Source organism: Leuresthes tenuis, unplaced genomic scaffold, assembly GCF_036924035.1.
Source record: "Leuresthes tenuis unplaced genomic scaffold, fLeuTen1.0.hap1 SCAF_17, whole genome shotgun sequence".
Classification (NCBI taxonomy): Eukaryota; Metazoa; Chordata; class Actinopteri; order Atheriniformes; family Atherinopsidae; genus Leuresthes; species Leuresthes tenuis.
Window position 1 is genome coordinate 16803812 of NW_027325371.1, and position 18927 is coordinate 16822738.

Below are 18927 nucleotides of genomic sequence, written 5' to 3' on the forward strand. Positions count from 1 at the left end.
ATTTCCATTCTCATTAAACAGTTTAGTTACCCTATGATGATGTATGAATGAAGGCATTATCACCCTGAATGATTTTTCTGCACCTAGAACTGAACTATGTCAGCAAGATGGTTTCACACAGCATGACAGACAGAGTATAGCACAGGTCTATTTGCCCGCTCGGGGAACAAAGATGAATGTGACTGTATCACCTTTTTCCACATTTCTGTTGAGCAATGACAATAGGTTTTCATGCCACTAAATGAAAAAATCTCTATCTTGCGGACAGCCTGATCTTAAATTAATGTTCTCCATCAACTACAATTCTAAACAATATTTTTTGAAGTCTTAGATCTAGATGCTGATGCCAATAGGTGACAGAAACATGAGTCAGTTGATCAGTCTTGATGATTAAAGCTTTGTCCCTATTATGAACCCTCGAGTCCTTTTCTTTTGACACCAAATCAGAATCAGTTGAGCCTCTTGGGCTGAATTTGTATACATGCCATGCGCCTGGATGTCAGCCATTAAATTTTACCATATAGTGCAAATATGCAGATCCAGTCACTTTGTTTCTCAAATATTCTATGAAGATTCTCTCTTTTATTTTTTAAATACACCTTCTGTTTTTCAGTTCTACAGTTTTACGTATCAGGACATAATAAAAAGCTCATACAGCCCTCATTAGATCTTGAAATCAGGTAAATATAGCCTCAGGTGAACAACAATGTCATGGGAGCTTTAGATGCCTCGTGGCTGCTCAGGCAGTCAGTGTGGATGCTCTAATCTGTTAACAAAGAGCCAAAATAAAAACCATCGAGGTTCTGAACACGCTGCCCTTCAGTCTGAAAGGGCTTATACGACCAATTCAGAACAATTTAATGCTCATCATTCTACAAAGAAAAAGACTGTTAACAAGTGGAAAAGATTCAAAGCAGTTGCGGGTCACCCAAAAGTCAAACCGTGCATTACTCAGAGAAACTGCAGTAAAACCCAAGCAATACATTTCATACTTTACAGAACTCAGTTAGAATGTTAACGTTAATGTTCATGACAGCACAATTAGAAAAAGACTCATCAAGTATGGCTTGTCTGGAAGGGTTGCAAGAGAATGCATTTTCCTTTAAAAGCACAGCAGCACAGCTTTGGTGTGTAAAGTTAAAAGACTTTGAACAATGTCTTTTGGACAGATGAAACCAAAGTGGATATGTTTGGTTATAATGCACAGTTCCATGTTACGTGAAAACCAAACACAGCATATCAGTACAAACACCTCTTACCAACTGTCAAGCATGGTGGTGGAGGAGTGATTATTTAGAGTTATTTTACAGCCAGAGGACCTGGGAAGGTAGAGATTTCTCCTTGATGATAAAAAAAATGGAAATAGAGAAGGCCATTAAGCACCTCGTGCCATCTCAGTGGAACGGACAAATCCATTTAACATCAAATATTCAGTATAGACCATAAATTGTGGTCTGGTAGATAGCTAGTAGATGGAAACTTGGAAACACTATAGAGAAAACAGTAATGAATCCCAAAAATTCTTGTGTCAGCCTCATCTATGATCATTTCTGTCAGAACTTTATGGGATTTATATTAAATCTGATTCAGAAATATTACTGTGGGATAGACCAGAAGACCTGAAACTATTTGTCAGACTCAAACTGTAGCCACAATACACTACATAGCATATCTTTATATTATATATAACATATTATTGTACAGCATTAGCAGTAACTTTTGAAACTGATGTTTTTTTTTTTCATCAGATCGCCAGGTAGCTTTTTATAACCTACAGTAAATGACATATATTTTCATAGCAGCACACTGTGTTTAACCTTATTTCCTGTCTCTTCAGAGCCTTTCAAGTCCCGGTCGGCGCTCCCCTCTTCCCCCGCGCGGTTCCGGCAGCTCATGGGGAAGCCGCCGTTCCAGCTGGAACAGCCTGGGAAGAGCACCAAGCCTCAAAAGGCGAGACACCAGCGGAGAGAGAGAGAGCCTGTTGTCTGGGGAAGGGGGAGAAGAAGAGGATGGCCAGGACGAAAAGGGGAAGGCTGGAATAAATAACAGACTAAAGCCAGGGTCCTTGGAGCTTCTGCAGGCGTCTACTCTCTGCCCTTCCATAATAGGAGAGTATAGCGACTGCAATGGGAGGACCGTGACTTATGACCCAAATATGAACTCTGACCCCAGAGACGACTTCTCGCCTGAGGATGACATAGATGATGACGTAAGCTACCATGAGTCATAGCTTTCAAAATGACATTTAGGAACTCTGCGGTGAGGTTTGAGCAGTTTTTAAAGGTCCACAGCATGATACCATCCCAACGTATTTCATCAACTTTTCATTTACTTGCTTTACAATTATACACACGTCTGAACAAGAAATGAGGTAGATTTGACATTTATTATCTTAATCCGTTAATCTGCTCACTCTGACTCTGTTAACACATTTTATTTCTGTTTTTCTCCCTGTCTGACCACACTTATCCCATTCTGCTTTGTCTTCTGTGCCCTTTATCTCTCAGTTACTTTTAGATATAACGATTCTGTGTTCGCATTGCAAGACCTGTGGGGGCACTAATCATCAGGCTTTAATTGATTGACCAAGGCAGTCATTTTTTTTACAAACAACTTGCGTATCCGAGTGTGTGTCTGTGTGAATGCGTGTCTGTATGTGTGTGAAAAATCTGGAGAAGGGTTTACTCCCTCGCTTGTTTTTCGGTGACCTCTGCTGTGACACTGTTCATGGTTTTATGGGCTGCAAATTGAGTTCATCAAGCCATAAAATTCACAGCCACAAAGGCCTCTCCCTTGGTACACGGAATTCAAGAAGCATAGGTCTGTGTTTGCATGTGCACATGCAAGGGCACGCGCACGTGTGTGCGTACAATGGGAGATGCGTTCATAATGTTCTCTGTGAGTGTGAGTGTCAGGGATTTGAGCTATCAGCTCCGAGGGCATCTGAGCACCAGGTTCTTTTCGTCTGCGCACACTCTGACAAACAAACACACAGAAAGACATACGCAGATGCAAACATACTCACATAAGTGGCAGTGCGCCAAATAAGCAGTCTGAGAGTCTTGACTCTGGGCTGTTTTTAATTAGAATCCCGAAGTACAGAAGCTGTGGATCTAAGCTTTCTTCTGTTTGTTTTATTACAAACTTTAATGAGTTCACTCTGTACTGAGCTTGTGGAGTAGTTAAGTTGAAAGTCCACCTGTTATTGTCCAATTATCTCCCTCTACTTATGCAGCAAAAGACATTTTTACTGCGCCCCTATAGATTTAATGTGGAATGGCTAATATCAGCAACCCTGTGGAAACTGTTTAAATGGTGTATTGTTTCTTTAGTGGCTGTGACTCCTCATAACTATTTTCCATGCGTACAAACGCAGTTTGTATTCTTTACCAATGACTCACACAGCAATTGAAAAAAATCCTCTGTTATTAACGCTTGGAGTCAGTTGAATAGGAGAACACACTTTGTCCTCAGCCATGTGTTTAGTTTACACATTTACACCAATCAGCCCGTAACATTAAAATCACTGGCTGGTGAATAGCATTGCTCATTTTCACACAAAGCAATGTTCAGCTGAGGGATGAAAAAAAGCTGCCACCTACCTATACATTTTCGCAGCTCAGTGACCATCCCCCAGTACCAAATGGCCACAGCAGCCAGAAAAGCCTGAAAGTTGCTCCAGTGGTCCACGCTTAGTACAAGTTGTACTACAGACCCTTTGGTTTGAGGTTAACCACTCTAGCTGCTAAGCCATGGTCCATTAGAAAGGGCTCAAATAATGCGACAAAGAGACTGAGGTGTTCACCGGGCTTCTAAGCCCCAGAGATACCTAATGGGAAATGATGGTCCGTGGGACATTAGCCCAACCCACAAAATCCCCACCCCACAGGGCCCAAATGATCTATTGCTTACTGCCCAGTACCAGACACTCCAGCACACCATCAGGTGTTCTTGGTCAGTGCCTTGACTAGTCAGAGATCTTGTTAGACTTACTCAGTAATTGGCAGATGGTACTCATTTTATGGCTGATCAGTGCTAATATGCGTGATATCTGAGCAGTGCTTCAAAGTGTGAAATTGATTCAGGCAGCATTGCCCTCCCACCCCACCCCACCCCCCACCCCAACAGTCAATCTCTAAAAACATCTGGGGTATTCCAAAGTAGAAACTAAAAAAACATTGTATTTGGTCTTGAATTGTCCAAGAGCATATCAATTAAAGACATTTATTCACTGTTTGATCAGTTTTAGAGCAGCAACATAAAGTTAATTAAGCAATCTGTCATGTACAAATCAATCTGCAGCTATTATAACCTATTGATTTAAGATTTCCAGGCAAAGTGCTGTTGGCTCTTGTAATCTAAATGTCTTTTTTCATTTTTTTTTGGTTCAAATCAATTATTTAAGCATTCAAAAGACCCTTAGTCTTTTGCAGATCAGTCAGTTCAAATGATGCTGCTCCAGGATTTGAAGTGGGGTGAGCAGTTTGCTTGCTGCTTACTGATTAGATGAAAGATTCAGTTTGGGTAGTAAACATCATGACAGTGGTGGTTATTAGGATTTCCATCATGATGCAATTGCCAACATGACACACATAGCTGTTTGGTTTATAACATGCAATAAAGTCGTTTTATTGCCATTGCAAATTACATTAATGCTGAACTCTTAACCTTCCAGAGTCCTTTCTGCTACTGGATCAAAAGAGAGCTCCGAAACATGAAGCCCAGCTGGTGCAAAGAGCATGAAGACTGGACACTCTATTTGTTTTCTCCAGAGAGTCCGTGAGTCACGCACAGTTTTGTTTGTTGTGTAATTTCTGGAAAATACCTGAATCCTAATTAGTTGCCTTACTCTATTTTTAAATCAAATGTAAATCACTACAATATTTATTTGTTTTATGTCATGGGAACTTACTTTGTCCTCAAAACAAGCATTGTGATGTCGTAATCAGAGTTACATCCCACTGACTTCAGTAATTCTTATACACATTTACATAAAAATGTGGCCCCCACTAAGGTTGAGATTGTATGCGGCTTTGTCGGTGCCCCTTTTCGCTTCTAATCTCTTCCTATCTTAATGTTCCTATTTTATTTTTATTTTTACTGCTTCATCACTCCTCGTTGCCTTTTCTTCAGATTTATCTGACCACAGTTATTTTATAGACGATTATGTCTTTGTCTAGACTTCGTGTGTGGTGCCAAAGTGTGATCTCTCACAAGTTGTTCGACCATGTGGTTCTGGTTTTCATCTTCCTTAACTGCATCACTATCGCTCTGGAGAGACCCGACATACAGCCTCACAGCACGGTGCGCCACACACACACACACACACACACACACGTTCCACCTGTGTGTTTCAGACTCCGCCTTTCATATTCTTATTGAAAGCACTTGTTGTCCCTCAGTTCGTCCCTCTCACTGTTCTCAATTAACTGACAGCAATTAAAACAATAAAAGTAATAATAATGGCCACGTGGGGATGGCTTCCAAAGCTAATCAGACTTATTGTTGTGCATTATTACATGAGGACCTGCTTTGATTGACAATTGAGTTACCAAACTGATGTCTGAAGATTTATTTAATTTTCCCCTTTAGGAGCGAGTGTTTCTGAGTGTGTCCAACTACATTTTCACTGTGATCTTCCTAGCAGAGATGGCTATCAAGGTAAACATCGTTGTTTTTCCGTTTGACCTTTCTATGTGCCGACTGAGCGAGGTTCTCATGATTCCTTTTCCGTTTCACCAGGTCGTGGCTCTTGGCTTCTGCTTTGGGAATCAGAGCTACCTCCAGTCCAGTTGGAACATTTTGGATGGGTTGTTGGTGTTTGTGTCGCTCGTCGACATTCTGGTCTCTCTGGCGTACACTGGTGGTAACAGAATCCTGGGCATTCTCAGAGTCCTTCGTCTTCTCCGAACACTTCGTCCACTGAGGTACTTATTGTAGTGTATATGTGTGTGTGTGTGTGGATGCTGGTTTTCATTTTCTGGGATGGGGAGAGAGTTAAGTGGATGCTTGTCATGCACTTTTCTGTCTTAATTGCTGGTACTCATGTTGAAATTGTCTATGTATGAGTTGATAGTTATATTTGGTGCATTCTAGGGTGATAAGTCGAGCCCCAGGATTAAAGCTGGTTGTGGAGACACTCATCACCTCTCTTAGACCAATTGGGAACATTGTCCTGATCTGCTGCGCCTTCTTCATTGTCTTTGGCATCCTGGGAGTCCAGGTAATTACGAACTCACAGCACAGGCATTAAAAATTACATTGATTATGCAGCTCTTTCTTCCTCTCTTAAGCTCGAGAACACAAGTCTTTTATCCTTTCTTGCTTTAAATACCAGAGATAGTGAGCAGCTACATATTTGTGGCTTTAGGGAATTTAAGTGTCTTTAATGTTCATCAGATAATGAGCTTTTGTTCCTGAAGAGTTTTGAAAGAATAACAGTTAGGTTGTGTGTGAAACGAGTGACATGAATCCTCGGATCCTCTTGTTAGCCAAGAACTCAAAAATATTGTTTTACCCCATTGCAATGGAGAGAATGACTAATTACAGCCAAACAGCCCTGAAGGCCACTTTCTCTTATTTTCTTTTGCCTCCTGTAGCTGTTCAAAGGAAAGTTCTACCACTGTGAAGGTCTGGACACAAGAAACATCACAAATAAGTCGGACTGTCTGCAGGCCAACTACCGCTGGATACGGAGAAAGTACAACTTTGACAACCTGATTCAGGTATGGATTAATAGAACAATGTGAAGATAAGGCAAGAAAGATGGGGTATGATGTAAAACGCCTGCACAGCTGTATTATGTCACTGAGAGCTATTTCCAAGTGATTTTTCTCTCCTTGTGTTAATATTCCCAGGCTGAACAATGATATTGCTTCAGTTATGAGGCGATATGGTTTTAATTACATTTGACAGAGTGTGCTTGTCTTCAGCACAAGTGCTAGATGCCTACCTTAATGCAGGGCTCGAGCTTGATTTATGGTTGCACTCCTAATATAAAGATATTAAGCAAAACATCAATGGGTTGACGTCAAACTCCTCTCTGCCTTTCCTCTCCAGGCTCTGATGTCTTTGTTTGTACTGTCATGTAAGGACGGCTGGGTCAACATCATGTATGATGGACTTGATGCAGTGGGAGTGGACCAGCAGGTAATGATGTGAAAAATATATGTCTTCCATGTTCAAAGCAGTAAACTGTTCCTCTTTCACACTACAATGCACCCGTGTTGTCTAAAAAAAAAAAAGATATAACAATCTTTTACACTGCTCTGCTGTTCTCAGCCTGTAAGAAACCACAACCCCTGGATGCTACTCTACTTCATCTCCTTCCTGCTCATCGTCAGCTTCTTCGTCCTTAACATGTTTGTCGGTGTGGTGGTGGAGAACTTCCACAAGTGCCGACAGGACCAGGAGGAGGAGGAGGCTCGCTTGCGGGAAGAGAAGAGGCTCAAAATGATAGAGAAAAAGCGCAGGAGTAAGGAGAATGGAGGGGCTGGTCGGTAGTCTATTTTTCTGAGCACTGCCTGCTTTCAGAGCTTGAAAGAGACTGAAAAAAGAGAATGACAAAGAGTGAAACAGGGAAATATATATATATATACTGTATATATAGACTTCGAGAAAAAAAAGAGGGAGAGTTTGAAAGACTGGCTAGTTCATGCAAACAGAAGAGCATGGGCTACGCCACTCTGATGCATGTAACTGCATGACTGCAGCCCTTCCCCAACCCTCCCCAAACACAGCATGAAAAACTTAAGTAACCACAACTAAATAAAAACATTATATGCTCACTCTTTAGATATTATCACTTACACTATCATAAAAACTAAAAAGAAAAATCAGATCATAAAAAAAATAAAGCACAGGTCATGTATTTGAAATGCTTATGTTTAAATACTTAAACACCACATCAGTTAAAAGCTTTTATTGCTTTGATTTGTTTCAAAGAGCATATTTGCATGCAAAGTAACCAGTGGGAACTTTTTCAATATATCTAAAGACATTTTGCTTGTAAAATTCTCATCTATAAAATGCCAGTATCCCTAACCCCCCCCTTCCAAATGCATGCGCAAGCCCGACCTTGACACCTCTCGACTCGAGAACGAGAACATTTCTTCAAAACATGCTTTGACTGGCAGACTCAGAAACATAGCAGACGTTTTGGCTGCTATACCTGCTAATACCTTGTATAAAGTTGATGGTAACTGAGTTAGATAGTGTTATTTACAGCTTTTTAGAAAATACACACTGGTAGAAACATCAGCAACACACCACCTATTGAAAAAGTGAGTCAAAACACAATACATTCAAAAAAGCTCCAAGCACATGGTTTTAAATCCATTTCTGTAACCTGAGAATTGCATTTTAAGGTGGTAAGTGGTGTGAGCAGAGGAGAACTCTTCTCATCTTGGATTAGAAGCCCGTCTCAGTGGTCTAAAACTCTAGACAAACATAATTTAATCTCATCTGTTCCAGAACAAACTCCTAACTCCAGGGTTTGGCCATCCTATCAGACCAAACTCACTCATCAGTTCAAAGAAGGACATATTTTTAGACTACTGAGATTTGTTCCTGTAGCGACGCCATTGGGGAGGCTCCAGTGTTCGTTCAGCATCACAGACATTTTCTCAAATGAAAAGTTAATTAAGAAATTCAACGGTGAGGCAAGGCAAATTAATTCTATCTAACTAATTTCAAGCTAAATAGTCCATGTTAAATCAGCAAGGACTTGCTGAAAAGCACTTTATGTTTTTACGATTCTGTATGCAATAAGTGTATTGTTGAACACACCCTGTGTAGCCCCTCTACATCAAAGACATTTCATCAGAGTAATGTCAGCATGCAGAAGATAGACGGGGCATGGTGCTCATGGGACAAACACATGCACGTATAACATTAAAAATCATCATTATGGACATGTGAGTACAGTCTGTGCCTGTACTGAGTTGCTAATGTGAATTTGGGTGAAAAGGATTTTTTTTTTTCATACCAGGTCTCTCAGAGCCTGTTTGTTATTCTCAAGCAGTAATGCGTGTCACAGTTCCCTTTATGTTAGTCACCGTTTCAGTGGAATACAAAGTAGAAACACACTTAAGAATTTAACTATTCGAGGCACTGATAGTTGTAAAAGTGCTCTCATTGAAGGACTACTCCCTGAGCTGACTCCTTACCTTTTTTTCTCCATCAGAAAACACCAACATGGTACGTTAGTCTGGTGCAGCAAGAGGTCCAAATCATGTTTGTTCTCAGCAAAATAAAAATAAAAAGTAGAAGGGAGAATCAATCAAATGAGCAAAAGTCATTTGCAGCAAGTGCTGTTCAGTCTCAGCTTCACCTGGTAGCATATATTGTAGCACTTAGGTGAACACTCTGCTCGTGCAGAGTAGCTCTATGTAACATCTTAAATATACGTTCCTCATACTGGGGCTGTGCATCGTGCCATGAAGAAATACAGCACATATTTTTGACTTATCTGTTACTCTCATGTCCTTTCTCATTTAAAAAATGCCACACAGGGAGTAGTGTGCACAGACTGTTTTAGGACCAGAGGCAATGATTCACTTGGGACACCACCATCATGGGTTAGGCTACCGTTAGAGGTACTCATGAGGGCCCCCGTGCAAAAACAAAAGGGGCCAGATGCATAAATGTTGCAAATACATAAAAACGCCTCGTGTACACCTTTTCCTACTCACAAGCGGGTATTTACAAAGGAATGATTGCGAAGGTGCGCACCTCGCACATTTCTAAGACCATGCATCCACACGTTTTTATGGGGGTGGAACCCCGACATGAGGTGGAAACAGAAAAAGGCTACATTAAAACATTTCACAGCCTTACCTCAGTATGATAGGGACTTTTTTTCATTCGATTGTGTTTCCCAACATCAAATTTCAGTGTTAATTTCCATTTACAATAATTGTGGATGCTGTAAGTAACAAATGTCATACATAATGGCTTCGAAGGGCCTCCTTGATATTTAGAAATCACTTTTGATTTTCTAGCACAGCAATGTTGCGCAGGCTTTCACACAGCTGTTTAAGAAACAGCAAACATACTATGCTCCATCAGACATCTACCTCCTGACCTTCATGCAGACTGTATACTGCACAGACTGCTTTCATCATTTATGTTATAAAACAGGAGTTATCGGTCCCAGGCTGTGGCCTTGATGTGATGTGTGGGCAGATGCACGTTTTGGCTGCCGGCTTGTAATCCAACAATTTCTCCTTTACCACACAGAGCTATTCAATTTTACCTTTTCGACTGAGCAGTTTTCGTTCTGTTCATGATGACGGAACAGAGTTCACCAGATAATGTCTCCATTTTAAAAGCGGGTAAACTGTGCTTCTTCCTCCCCGTTGCTTTTATTAGCTGTTTATTTGTGGTACAAATTGCGTTTTTGATATGCAAATGACACATTTGGGGAGTGTCATAAAAAAAAAAATAGGAGTGGAAATCAGGTTGATGTATGTGCGTATGTAAGTTTCACAATGACTGACATTTAGAAGAGATAACCACACGTATGCGTAAGCAATTTTCTGCCTCTGTGTGTACACAAATTTTTATGCATCTGGCCTGACATGTCTACCTACCTGTGCACACTACTTAACAGGTAATATTTCCATTTCAGAGCGCAGTCGCTCACAGTTATCTGTCTGCCTCTCCATGTGTCTGTGTCTTGTTTGTGCGTTTGACTTCTCCAGAGGCCAAGCAGAGGCCATACTATGCGGACTATTCTCCTGTTCGTTTGACCATCCACACACTGTGCACCAGCCACTACTTGGATCTCTTCATCACCTTCATCATCTGCATCAATGTCTTCACAATGAGCATTGAGCACTACAATCAGCCCCAGGTAATGTATGCTCCTGCACACAAAGGCTGAAGTCAGCTGGTGCTACAGTCGTGTCTTAAAGTGGCTTCCTTGTCAGATCCTAATTATCCTATGCATCTTCGCCGAACATGAAAGAAGAATTTCTGTACATATTCATTGTCATCTAATCACCAGTGTGACACAAGTTCATTAAGTAGAAAAACATATTTTTACAGTGTAGAACAGCTTGGAGTTTGTCTGCAACTGATAACTGATTAATTTTGTCCCAAGTTTGATGTTATTCTTGTGAGGAAACTACATGAGATCCCATGAGAAATCCTGATCCAATCAGGTAGAGCCACCAACTGGGCGACAGTCTGTTACCACCTGGTAGGCGCTTAGCAAGAGATAACAGGAGTCAAAAATGATTTCCTGGAGTCCAGACACAATTTCCCACGTTTATTCAGTTTTCAGTTTTTCCATATGAAATTTGATCAATTAGGAAATATTTTCAAACTCTCTCAGTTTTACCTTTTTAAGGAAAAATGATTACTTTGCAGTTTTTATCTGTTTTCTTTTTGTGTTCAAAATATTAACTTGCAACCAGAAAATGATCATTTAATGATAGTAATCCTTTAGATTGTCCCTCAAAAAGCTAAAACAATGCCAGAGACTTCCTTGTTTTTTTTCATTTGATATTTGAGCATTTCACTTTTTAAAGTATACTTCTGTATGCTTTATATCATCTTGTATTCTTTGCAATTCATTAGCAATAAATTGCCTATGTATTGATATTTCTTCTCTCGAAAATAAAAACTATGAATTACTTTTACAACCTGTTTAGGGCATTAATACACGATATAGGACAAACTGTGAAATATCTTTATAAACAATGTCTGCTTTTCCGTGTACATTTGTGTGTCTCTCCTATTCAGTATTTAGAGGAGGTTCTGAAGTACTGTAACTACGTATTTACCATCATCTTCGTCATCGAGGCCCTGCTCAAGCTTGTGGCATTTGGAATCCACAGGTTCTTCAAAGACAGGTAACACATGAGGGTGACCGCTGATATGATGCCCTCTTTCGCATTGTCTGAATTATAGAATTTGTTGCTTGTGAAACAATGACAAATAATAAGCCATCAAACTTCTGACTTTATGCATATATATATATCCCTTTGTTTTCAGCACATTATGTTCAAGTGTGTCTGTGTCAGGGTGCTGGCAGAGACTTATCTGGGTTTAAATCAGTGCTTTTCCAACCATGGAGATTAGTGGGTGGTCTACCCATTAATCTAAATTCCCTGCTCCCTATTTACCATCAACAGTCAGACTGAGCCAGCATTAGAGCCTTCTCCAGTCCTCTACTTTCTTAAGCAACACATTTTAAAGGAAAGAGTTCACTCTCACCTCCACATGATTAACTGAGGACGGTGAATCTCTCATTTAACCGATATACACGCCTGTTAGAAGTATGTTCTCTTTTTATTTATGTGACTAAATTTTGCTCTTTGTATGTTTAGGTGGAATCAGCTGGACATAGCTATAGTGGCATTGTCCATCATGGGCATCACTCTGGAGGAGCTGAAAATGAAAGCAGCACTGCCAATAAATCCCACAATCATCAGAATCATGAGAGTTCTCAGGATAGCACGAGGTACACACACACACACACACACACACACACACCAGCTCATAACTCATCATGTAACTTGTGAATTAGGCTTTAAAAGAAAGATATAAAAAGTTTTATGAAAACTCCCTTGTGTAGTTTACCATTGCTATCATAGCCCAGTGTAGGTTCTGCAGAAAAAAGGCTTACTGCAGCAAGTACTTCAGACTTTTCCTGTGTCTCTCTGCAGTGCTAAAACTTCTGAAGATGGCAAAAGGAATGAGAGCTCTTCTGGATACCGTCATGCAAGCGCTGCCCCAGGTAAACACAGACTCTGGGGTCTCACGCAAAAAAGAATGCTTTTGTTTATTAGTTTTATTATAAAAATGGGGCAGACAGCCTTGAAAGATTTGTGCCTGTTGATGAATATTTTGATTCAAGGCATGCTCGTCCTCGTAACAGCATGCATATCTTGACCCTCAGGTGTATCTGTTTCTGTTATGCCTTTTCTTTCTTTCTTTATATATTTTTATGGCGTTGTGCAGTCCATTTGGCTTTATTTGTAAATGTGCCAAACAAGTAAAATGCAAAAAAAGGAAATTACATTATTTATCACAATACTAATGTAAGTACTGCTTTTGAGCTGTCAGCAACCAAGTTCTTTGTTTGAGCCACATTTTTAGCACAAGTACGTCCGATATCTTCAATTCATGACAAAAAGCAAAGAGCTTACCTACAGGGAAGGCATTCTGTTAATGGGGTCCGTTGCTTGAAAATGCAAGCTTAGATATTTGTCTGTGGAATAAATGCAGTTAAATAAATTGCATTCCCTCCATTCCCTGGAGCGTTTGACAAGCAATATCTGTGCTGTAGTGCTTGGTTCGCAGAGTGGAATTTAACCAGGCTACTGTTTCCAGGTGGGAAATCTTGGTCTCCTCTTCATGCTACTCTTCTTCATCTATGCTGCTCTGGGAGTGGAGCTCTTTGGGAAACTGGGTCAGTCACACTTCTGCTTACTCACACACATTCACACACATCGGTCTCCCTAGCTTCAGCAGAATAAAATATGCTCGTTATTACCGCAGTCACGACACGTCGCAAATTTCCCTGCCTGAACTGTCTCCTGACGTGCTGCTCCCCCCCCGTCTGTGTCCCTGACTCTTTGTGTCCACTTTCTCATATCAGCATGATCACCTTTATTTACATATTGCTTCCTCAATAGGCCAGCTCCATCTCACCAATTTTGCCCAAGACGATTAGATAAAAAGAGGCATCCACTTGCTGATAAATAGGTTGCTTTCAGAGAAATGTCATTATGGTTCCTGCTGAACACTTTGCAGGAAAAAGTAATGTCTGTTTTCAGGCTTTATGAAGCAAACCCCCACCACCAGTTACCATATTATTATGTCAAGGTGCTGAGAAAAGTTCTTGCATGTGTTTCATGCATTATTTTCTCAATCTGCGCCTTGTTGTTGATTCATGTCTTAGAATAGCTGACTCAAATGAACTAAATTACAGCTTGTAGGAAAGTTCTTTAGTCATGACAGAAGGGTTATCAAAGGGGGTCCTCCACATCTTCAAGTCAGTAGGGGTTTGTGGAGCAGTGATGATCAGGGATGAGTCCGTCTCAGCTGTCTGTCTGACAAGCAGTGCTGTACAATCACGGGTATGTTGAAATCTTATCTCTGGCTACACTGTCAGCAGAGAACTGAGATGATAAGGTGGAGCCACATAGAATTGACATGGTATTTTAAAGCTAATATTCAAATCGTGGGCAAAAAATTCCACTCCAGTAGCTATTAGCCCCCCCTCAACTACTCAACTATGACACTCATAGCCTGATAATGGATCAGAGTATAAATATACCCTTTTGCTCATTCAGTGAAAGTGTATCTGTGTATCTGTGCCCAGTAGATGAGACAATATGTGCTTTCTTTACTAAAACTCTGTTTTTGCTTTGCTGTTTGGCACTTCAGATATTTGGGTAACTCATAAATGTTTACACCTCAGAGTTATTCTTAACAGGAGGAAGCTGAAGTATGCATGGTCAACAGCCCACATTATACGTACATATTAAAAACACGTGGAGAGGAACTTTGATGACATCGTGACAGCAGATGTTCATCTCACACACTGAACTCATTTCAGTTTAATTCTGAAACTTAATGTAATTACCGATCTTTTGATCCGCTCACAAATGACTCACCATCACCTCCTCTATCCTCCTGCCGCTGCGCCATGAGTCAGACACGAGGAGAGAGACGAGGGTCTTTTTTCCTGCCGGAGGAACTGCTGACAACAAACACATCAAATCATATAGATTCTCTTTGATAATCTGTTCCTTCTCGACATTTTCTTTTTCTCCTCTTTCATATGTTCTGAACGTTATGCTGTATGTCTACGATATCTTTGTGTCACACAAGACATTTTTATCTCGCATTGAAATGAATGTTTCCATGAAGCTGTTTTCCATGCATTATGTAAAGCTGCCTTATTCAGTTCCTCTGAGCTGAACTGTGGCATTGTTAAATCCTCTCCCCTTTTCTCCTGGTTACTGATATAGAGAGAAACAAAGCGCATGATACTCAAAGGACTGTCTCAATTCTCTCCAGCTGCCTGTGTATGTGAACTGGGGTTTAAACCTACTGAAAATATCTACCAGTGACTGTTTGACGCACACTTGGCCCTGAAGGCTTTCTGCTGAAGCTGACCCTGAGACTTACCCTGTTCCTTAGAAGACTGTTCTTTTCTCCTTCACTGTGTTATGTCCAGAGGGACATAGCACTTAGCGACAGTTTCCTCAGTGTCTATACAAATGGTATATAAAGTACCTCCGTTTAAACTTTGTTGTGTCACAAAATCAGGTTGTTTGTCATACACACCCTCAAAAAAACAAAAAGAAATAGAATTAGATTGAATAAAACAGCCAATTTAATAAACCATCTGTGAGTTATTTGTATCACAGGTTAGCTTTAACCAATCACAACGCAGTGAGAACATATTTTCCATTGGAAAGAGCTATCTGTGTAGCCCTAATATAACTGATGGCAGAGCAGCTTTTATACTGACCTAAAAAATCTTCCCATAGCAGCTACTACAGTATGCTGATTGATCCAAACCACTTTACTTTGGCTATAAGCACATAACCCGGAGCTTGGCTAGACAGGTTCTCTCATGATCTCGATCTTGTAAATCGAAGAAGATGTTACCCTTGCAGGGCGAGGCATGATGCGGGCTTTAAGTTTTTCCTGAGGTTGTCGGGGGGGCTGTCCACACTCAGACTCAGAGACACAAGGACATTCACCCTGTTACCTGCAGGCACTCTTTTTTTCCCCCATCTCTAACATTCCTGGTCTTGCACAGCAGATTTTCCACAAGAATACATAGACTACATACATGTATTTTGTTTCGTCCTCTCTATCCTGACAAAGTTCCACAGTCGTTGAAGAGAAATACTTTCACCACTACACGTATAAAGTTTCTCTGGGCTGCGAGTTCTGTTTGAAGCGTTTGTTTTCCATACCATTGCTGCGTTATTAACGCCTGCATGCATTTGTCTGTCGATTAGAATGCAACGACAACAACCCGTGTGAAGGTCTGAGTCGCCACGCAACCTTTGAGAATTTCGGAATGGCCTTCCTTACACTGTTTCGAGTGTCGACTGGGGACAACTGGAATGGGATTATGAAAGTATGAACACATACACACTCATACATGATGACTGGGCTGGTAATAAAAAGAAGAAGAACAGTATTTATTTAACAGATATATTAAGCACTGTGGATTTTTAGATTTTTATACGATTTGATTTGCTTCTGATTCCGATTCTTGACGTCACGATTTGATTTCAAATCAATTTTCGATTGAAACTCAGTTCAAAACCATTCTTGATTCGGTGCAAAAGTGTACTCGTTTAAAACTGAAATGAAACCCAAAGTCTTCCTTGTCATCTAAGGCTGTAGTGGTTATTGATGTTATTTTGCAGTGTTTGCAAATTGGCTTGATGTCGAGCTGATTTTCTTTTACTGCTACAAAATCAGATGATACTGACTGATTTCATGAGAAGTAACACTTCTCCTCACTCACTCACATTCATGTCAGTGTCTGCTGCTGTGCTGCTCCCTTTGTCCTCTCTTCCACTCACTGACTGGTAAATTTATTCTTCTTTTTTTTTTGCTTTTGCTTTTTGCTCTACTTTTAACTTCAAACCACATTTTTAATTGTAATGCTTTTAGTTTTATATCCCAACAAGAAAATAATTTAATCCATTCTCTATACCCAGGTGATTCAAATGTATTTAGCAAATGCATTCCAAGTCCCTAAAATTATCAGCTGGAATGGATGTGTGAATTATTGGATGACAAAGCAGCTGCTGCACTGTTTGTCTTCTGTATGCGATATTTTGACCAAAGCATGTTACAGACATTTCATTAAGACCATGTGAAATGATGCCAGCTTTTTGGGAAAAAATAAAACTATAAACTATAGAGGGGGTTGGCAGCTCACTGGTCAGCTTTTCTTTGCTGTTTTCAATTAGCCTTTTAGAAGATGCCAATTAGACAGTTTACAATTAGCTCAAACATCCACAGCCGTGCAAAAAAAGTTTACACGTTTACTTAAGGTGGTTTCTTCTTGTTTCAAAGAAGGCTTCTTATGGGAAATAGAAACTAAAGTGCAAAGCACTCCTGACCTGGTAAAGATTATAATAACATGACTTATTTGCTGTTTCCAGTCTGAGCCAGAAACAACAGGTCACTGTCTTTCCAGACATGATATGATGATATTCCAGATATTCCCAGAGATGAAAGTTATTCCTGAAGAAGGGCTCTCTCTGTTTTCCTCTTGTAGATGTCCACCACTGCAATTGTTGACTTTCTCCTCCTCGATGTTTGTTACCAGTTAGGACAACTACTAACAGCCTACAGCTAAAAAAGACGATGCACAAATAGATAAATCCTAAACAAACACATTGCAGCAGATTAGCAGAACTGTCTGGCCTTTGCAGGGAGTCTTGTTGGCTTTTCTTTCAGAGGTGTCAGTTGGGCTGTAGCTGGGTTTTGATTAAAAAAAAATAAGATGGGTTATTATAGAATATGGGGTAAAAAGAAGTTTAACTTGATGGTTGAGTGTCAGTTTAGTTTGATAATGTGGGAATTTTAATCAGATCATTTTAACACAACATGTTATGACTGTCTGTCCACGTTTCTTTACACGTGTCACTCTCTTTGTTCCTCATTGTCTTTCTTTCTTTTTTACCCCTCTTTTTAATTTTGTTTATCTTGCTGTATGATTCTCCAGGATACGTTAAGGGAGTGTCACCCAGACGACCGGCACTGTCTCACATATCTGCCCTTGATCTCTCCAATGTATTTTGTCACCTTTGTGCTGATGGCCCAGTTTGTTCTGGTCAATGTGGTGGTGGCCGTTCTGATGAAACATCTCGAGGAGAGCAACAAGGTACAGTAACAAGAGAGGCAAAGACATAAAATGTTTACATGTGGAAAAAAACACTTGAATTTATGTAGTATTGTCTTATTAATCTGAACATTTCTTGTTTTTGACGGACATACCGTAGATGCTGTATAATTGTCATTATAAACTAGAAGTATATCTCATTTTACAGGAGGCTAAAGAAGACGCAGAGATGGATGCAGAGATCGCGCTAGAAATGGCAATGGAGAGGCAACGCAGGCAAAGCAACACTTCTGACAGCAGCTCCGTGGGGGGGACCTATGTTGGGCCATGCCCACATTCACCAGGACAGGTGGGAGGCGGCTACTTTGCCCAGTATGCTTTTAAAGCTGCAACTGCAATTTATTAGCAGCATGCAGTATGTCTCTAGCCATTTCAAATGAATCAACAAATTGATTTTAATACGTTGTTGCTGTATGCAGTAAGTCTAACAAAGCAAGATTCTAAACATATGGCTTCTGTCTCCCTCTGTAGGAAGAAGAGGTGCAGTACAACGACCAGAACCTGCTGTCCACAAGGAAGATGTCCGTGTCCAGGATGCACTCTCTGCCAAATGACAGTTATATGTTTCGACCTGTGCGTCCCGCCAGCGCTCCCCACCCTTTGGAGGAGGTAGATGTCAGTCCGAAGCACCAGCATTCAGGTAACTTGTCACTTCAAGAATTAACTGTCAGACATGAAATCAGTTTTTTTGGCTCTCTTTCCTGTATGTTAACCAGCCACTGACAAAGACACGACTGCGAGAACAGTTTACTAAACTTTCCATGGACAGAAATCGCTCCATGAAGCATGCATCTTAACACCGAGCTAATTCAGTGCTTTAAAAAGCGCTTAAAGTCCACCCATCAGTGCTGAGTTATTCTAGAGTCTCGTTTTAGTTTTTTGGAATTAGTCATTTTAGACGACACACAAAAAAAAGCATACAAAAAAAGCCTGTTCATGAAAAAAAATGAAATAGCTGGAAATTCACAGATAGGGAAAGAAAGTTAGCAAGCACACGTCTGCACTAATAATGTGCAAGGTGCAGGATG

General features: G+C 40.4%; 1 protein-coding gene across 3 annotated transcripts in view; it reads left to right on the forward strand.

The window, feature by feature from the left end:
• Positions 1-18927, forward strand: part of cacna1ha (calcium channel, voltage-dependent, T type, alpha 1H subunit a) — a 58716-nt gene that overhangs the window by 30549 nt on the left and 9240 nt on the right. For 2 of the 3 annotated variants that reach the window (XM_072369614.1, XM_072369616.1), the window contains exons 17-34: positions 1838-2209; positions 4676-4779; positions 5181-5304; positions 5593-5661; positions 5743-5927; positions 6097-6223; positions 6600-6725; positions 7060-7149; positions 7282-7495; positions 10704-10855; positions 11749-11858; positions 12336-12469; positions 12675-12745; positions 13342-13420; positions 15993-16114; positions 17723-17881; positions 18048-18188; positions 18371-18539. In XM_072369614.1, the coding sequence (XP_072225715.1) occupies positions 1838-2209; positions 4676-4779; positions 5181-5304; positions 5593-5661; positions 5743-5927; positions 6097-6223; positions 6600-6725; positions 7060-7149; positions 7282-7495; positions 10704-10855; positions 11749-11858; positions 12336-12469; positions 12675-12745; positions 13342-13420; positions 15993-16114; positions 17723-17881; positions 18048-18188; positions 18371-18539 (2548 nt within the window). The remainder of the gene's footprint in view (positions 1-1837; positions 2210-4675; positions 4780-5180; positions 5305-5592; positions 5662-5742; positions 5928-6096; positions 6224-6599; positions 6726-7059; positions 7150-7281; positions 7496-10703; positions 10856-11748; positions 11859-12335; positions 12470-12674; positions 12746-13341; positions 13421-15992; positions 16115-17722; positions 17882-18047; positions 18189-18370; positions 18540-18927) is intronic. The other variant, XM_072369615.1, reaches the window with a different exon arrangement.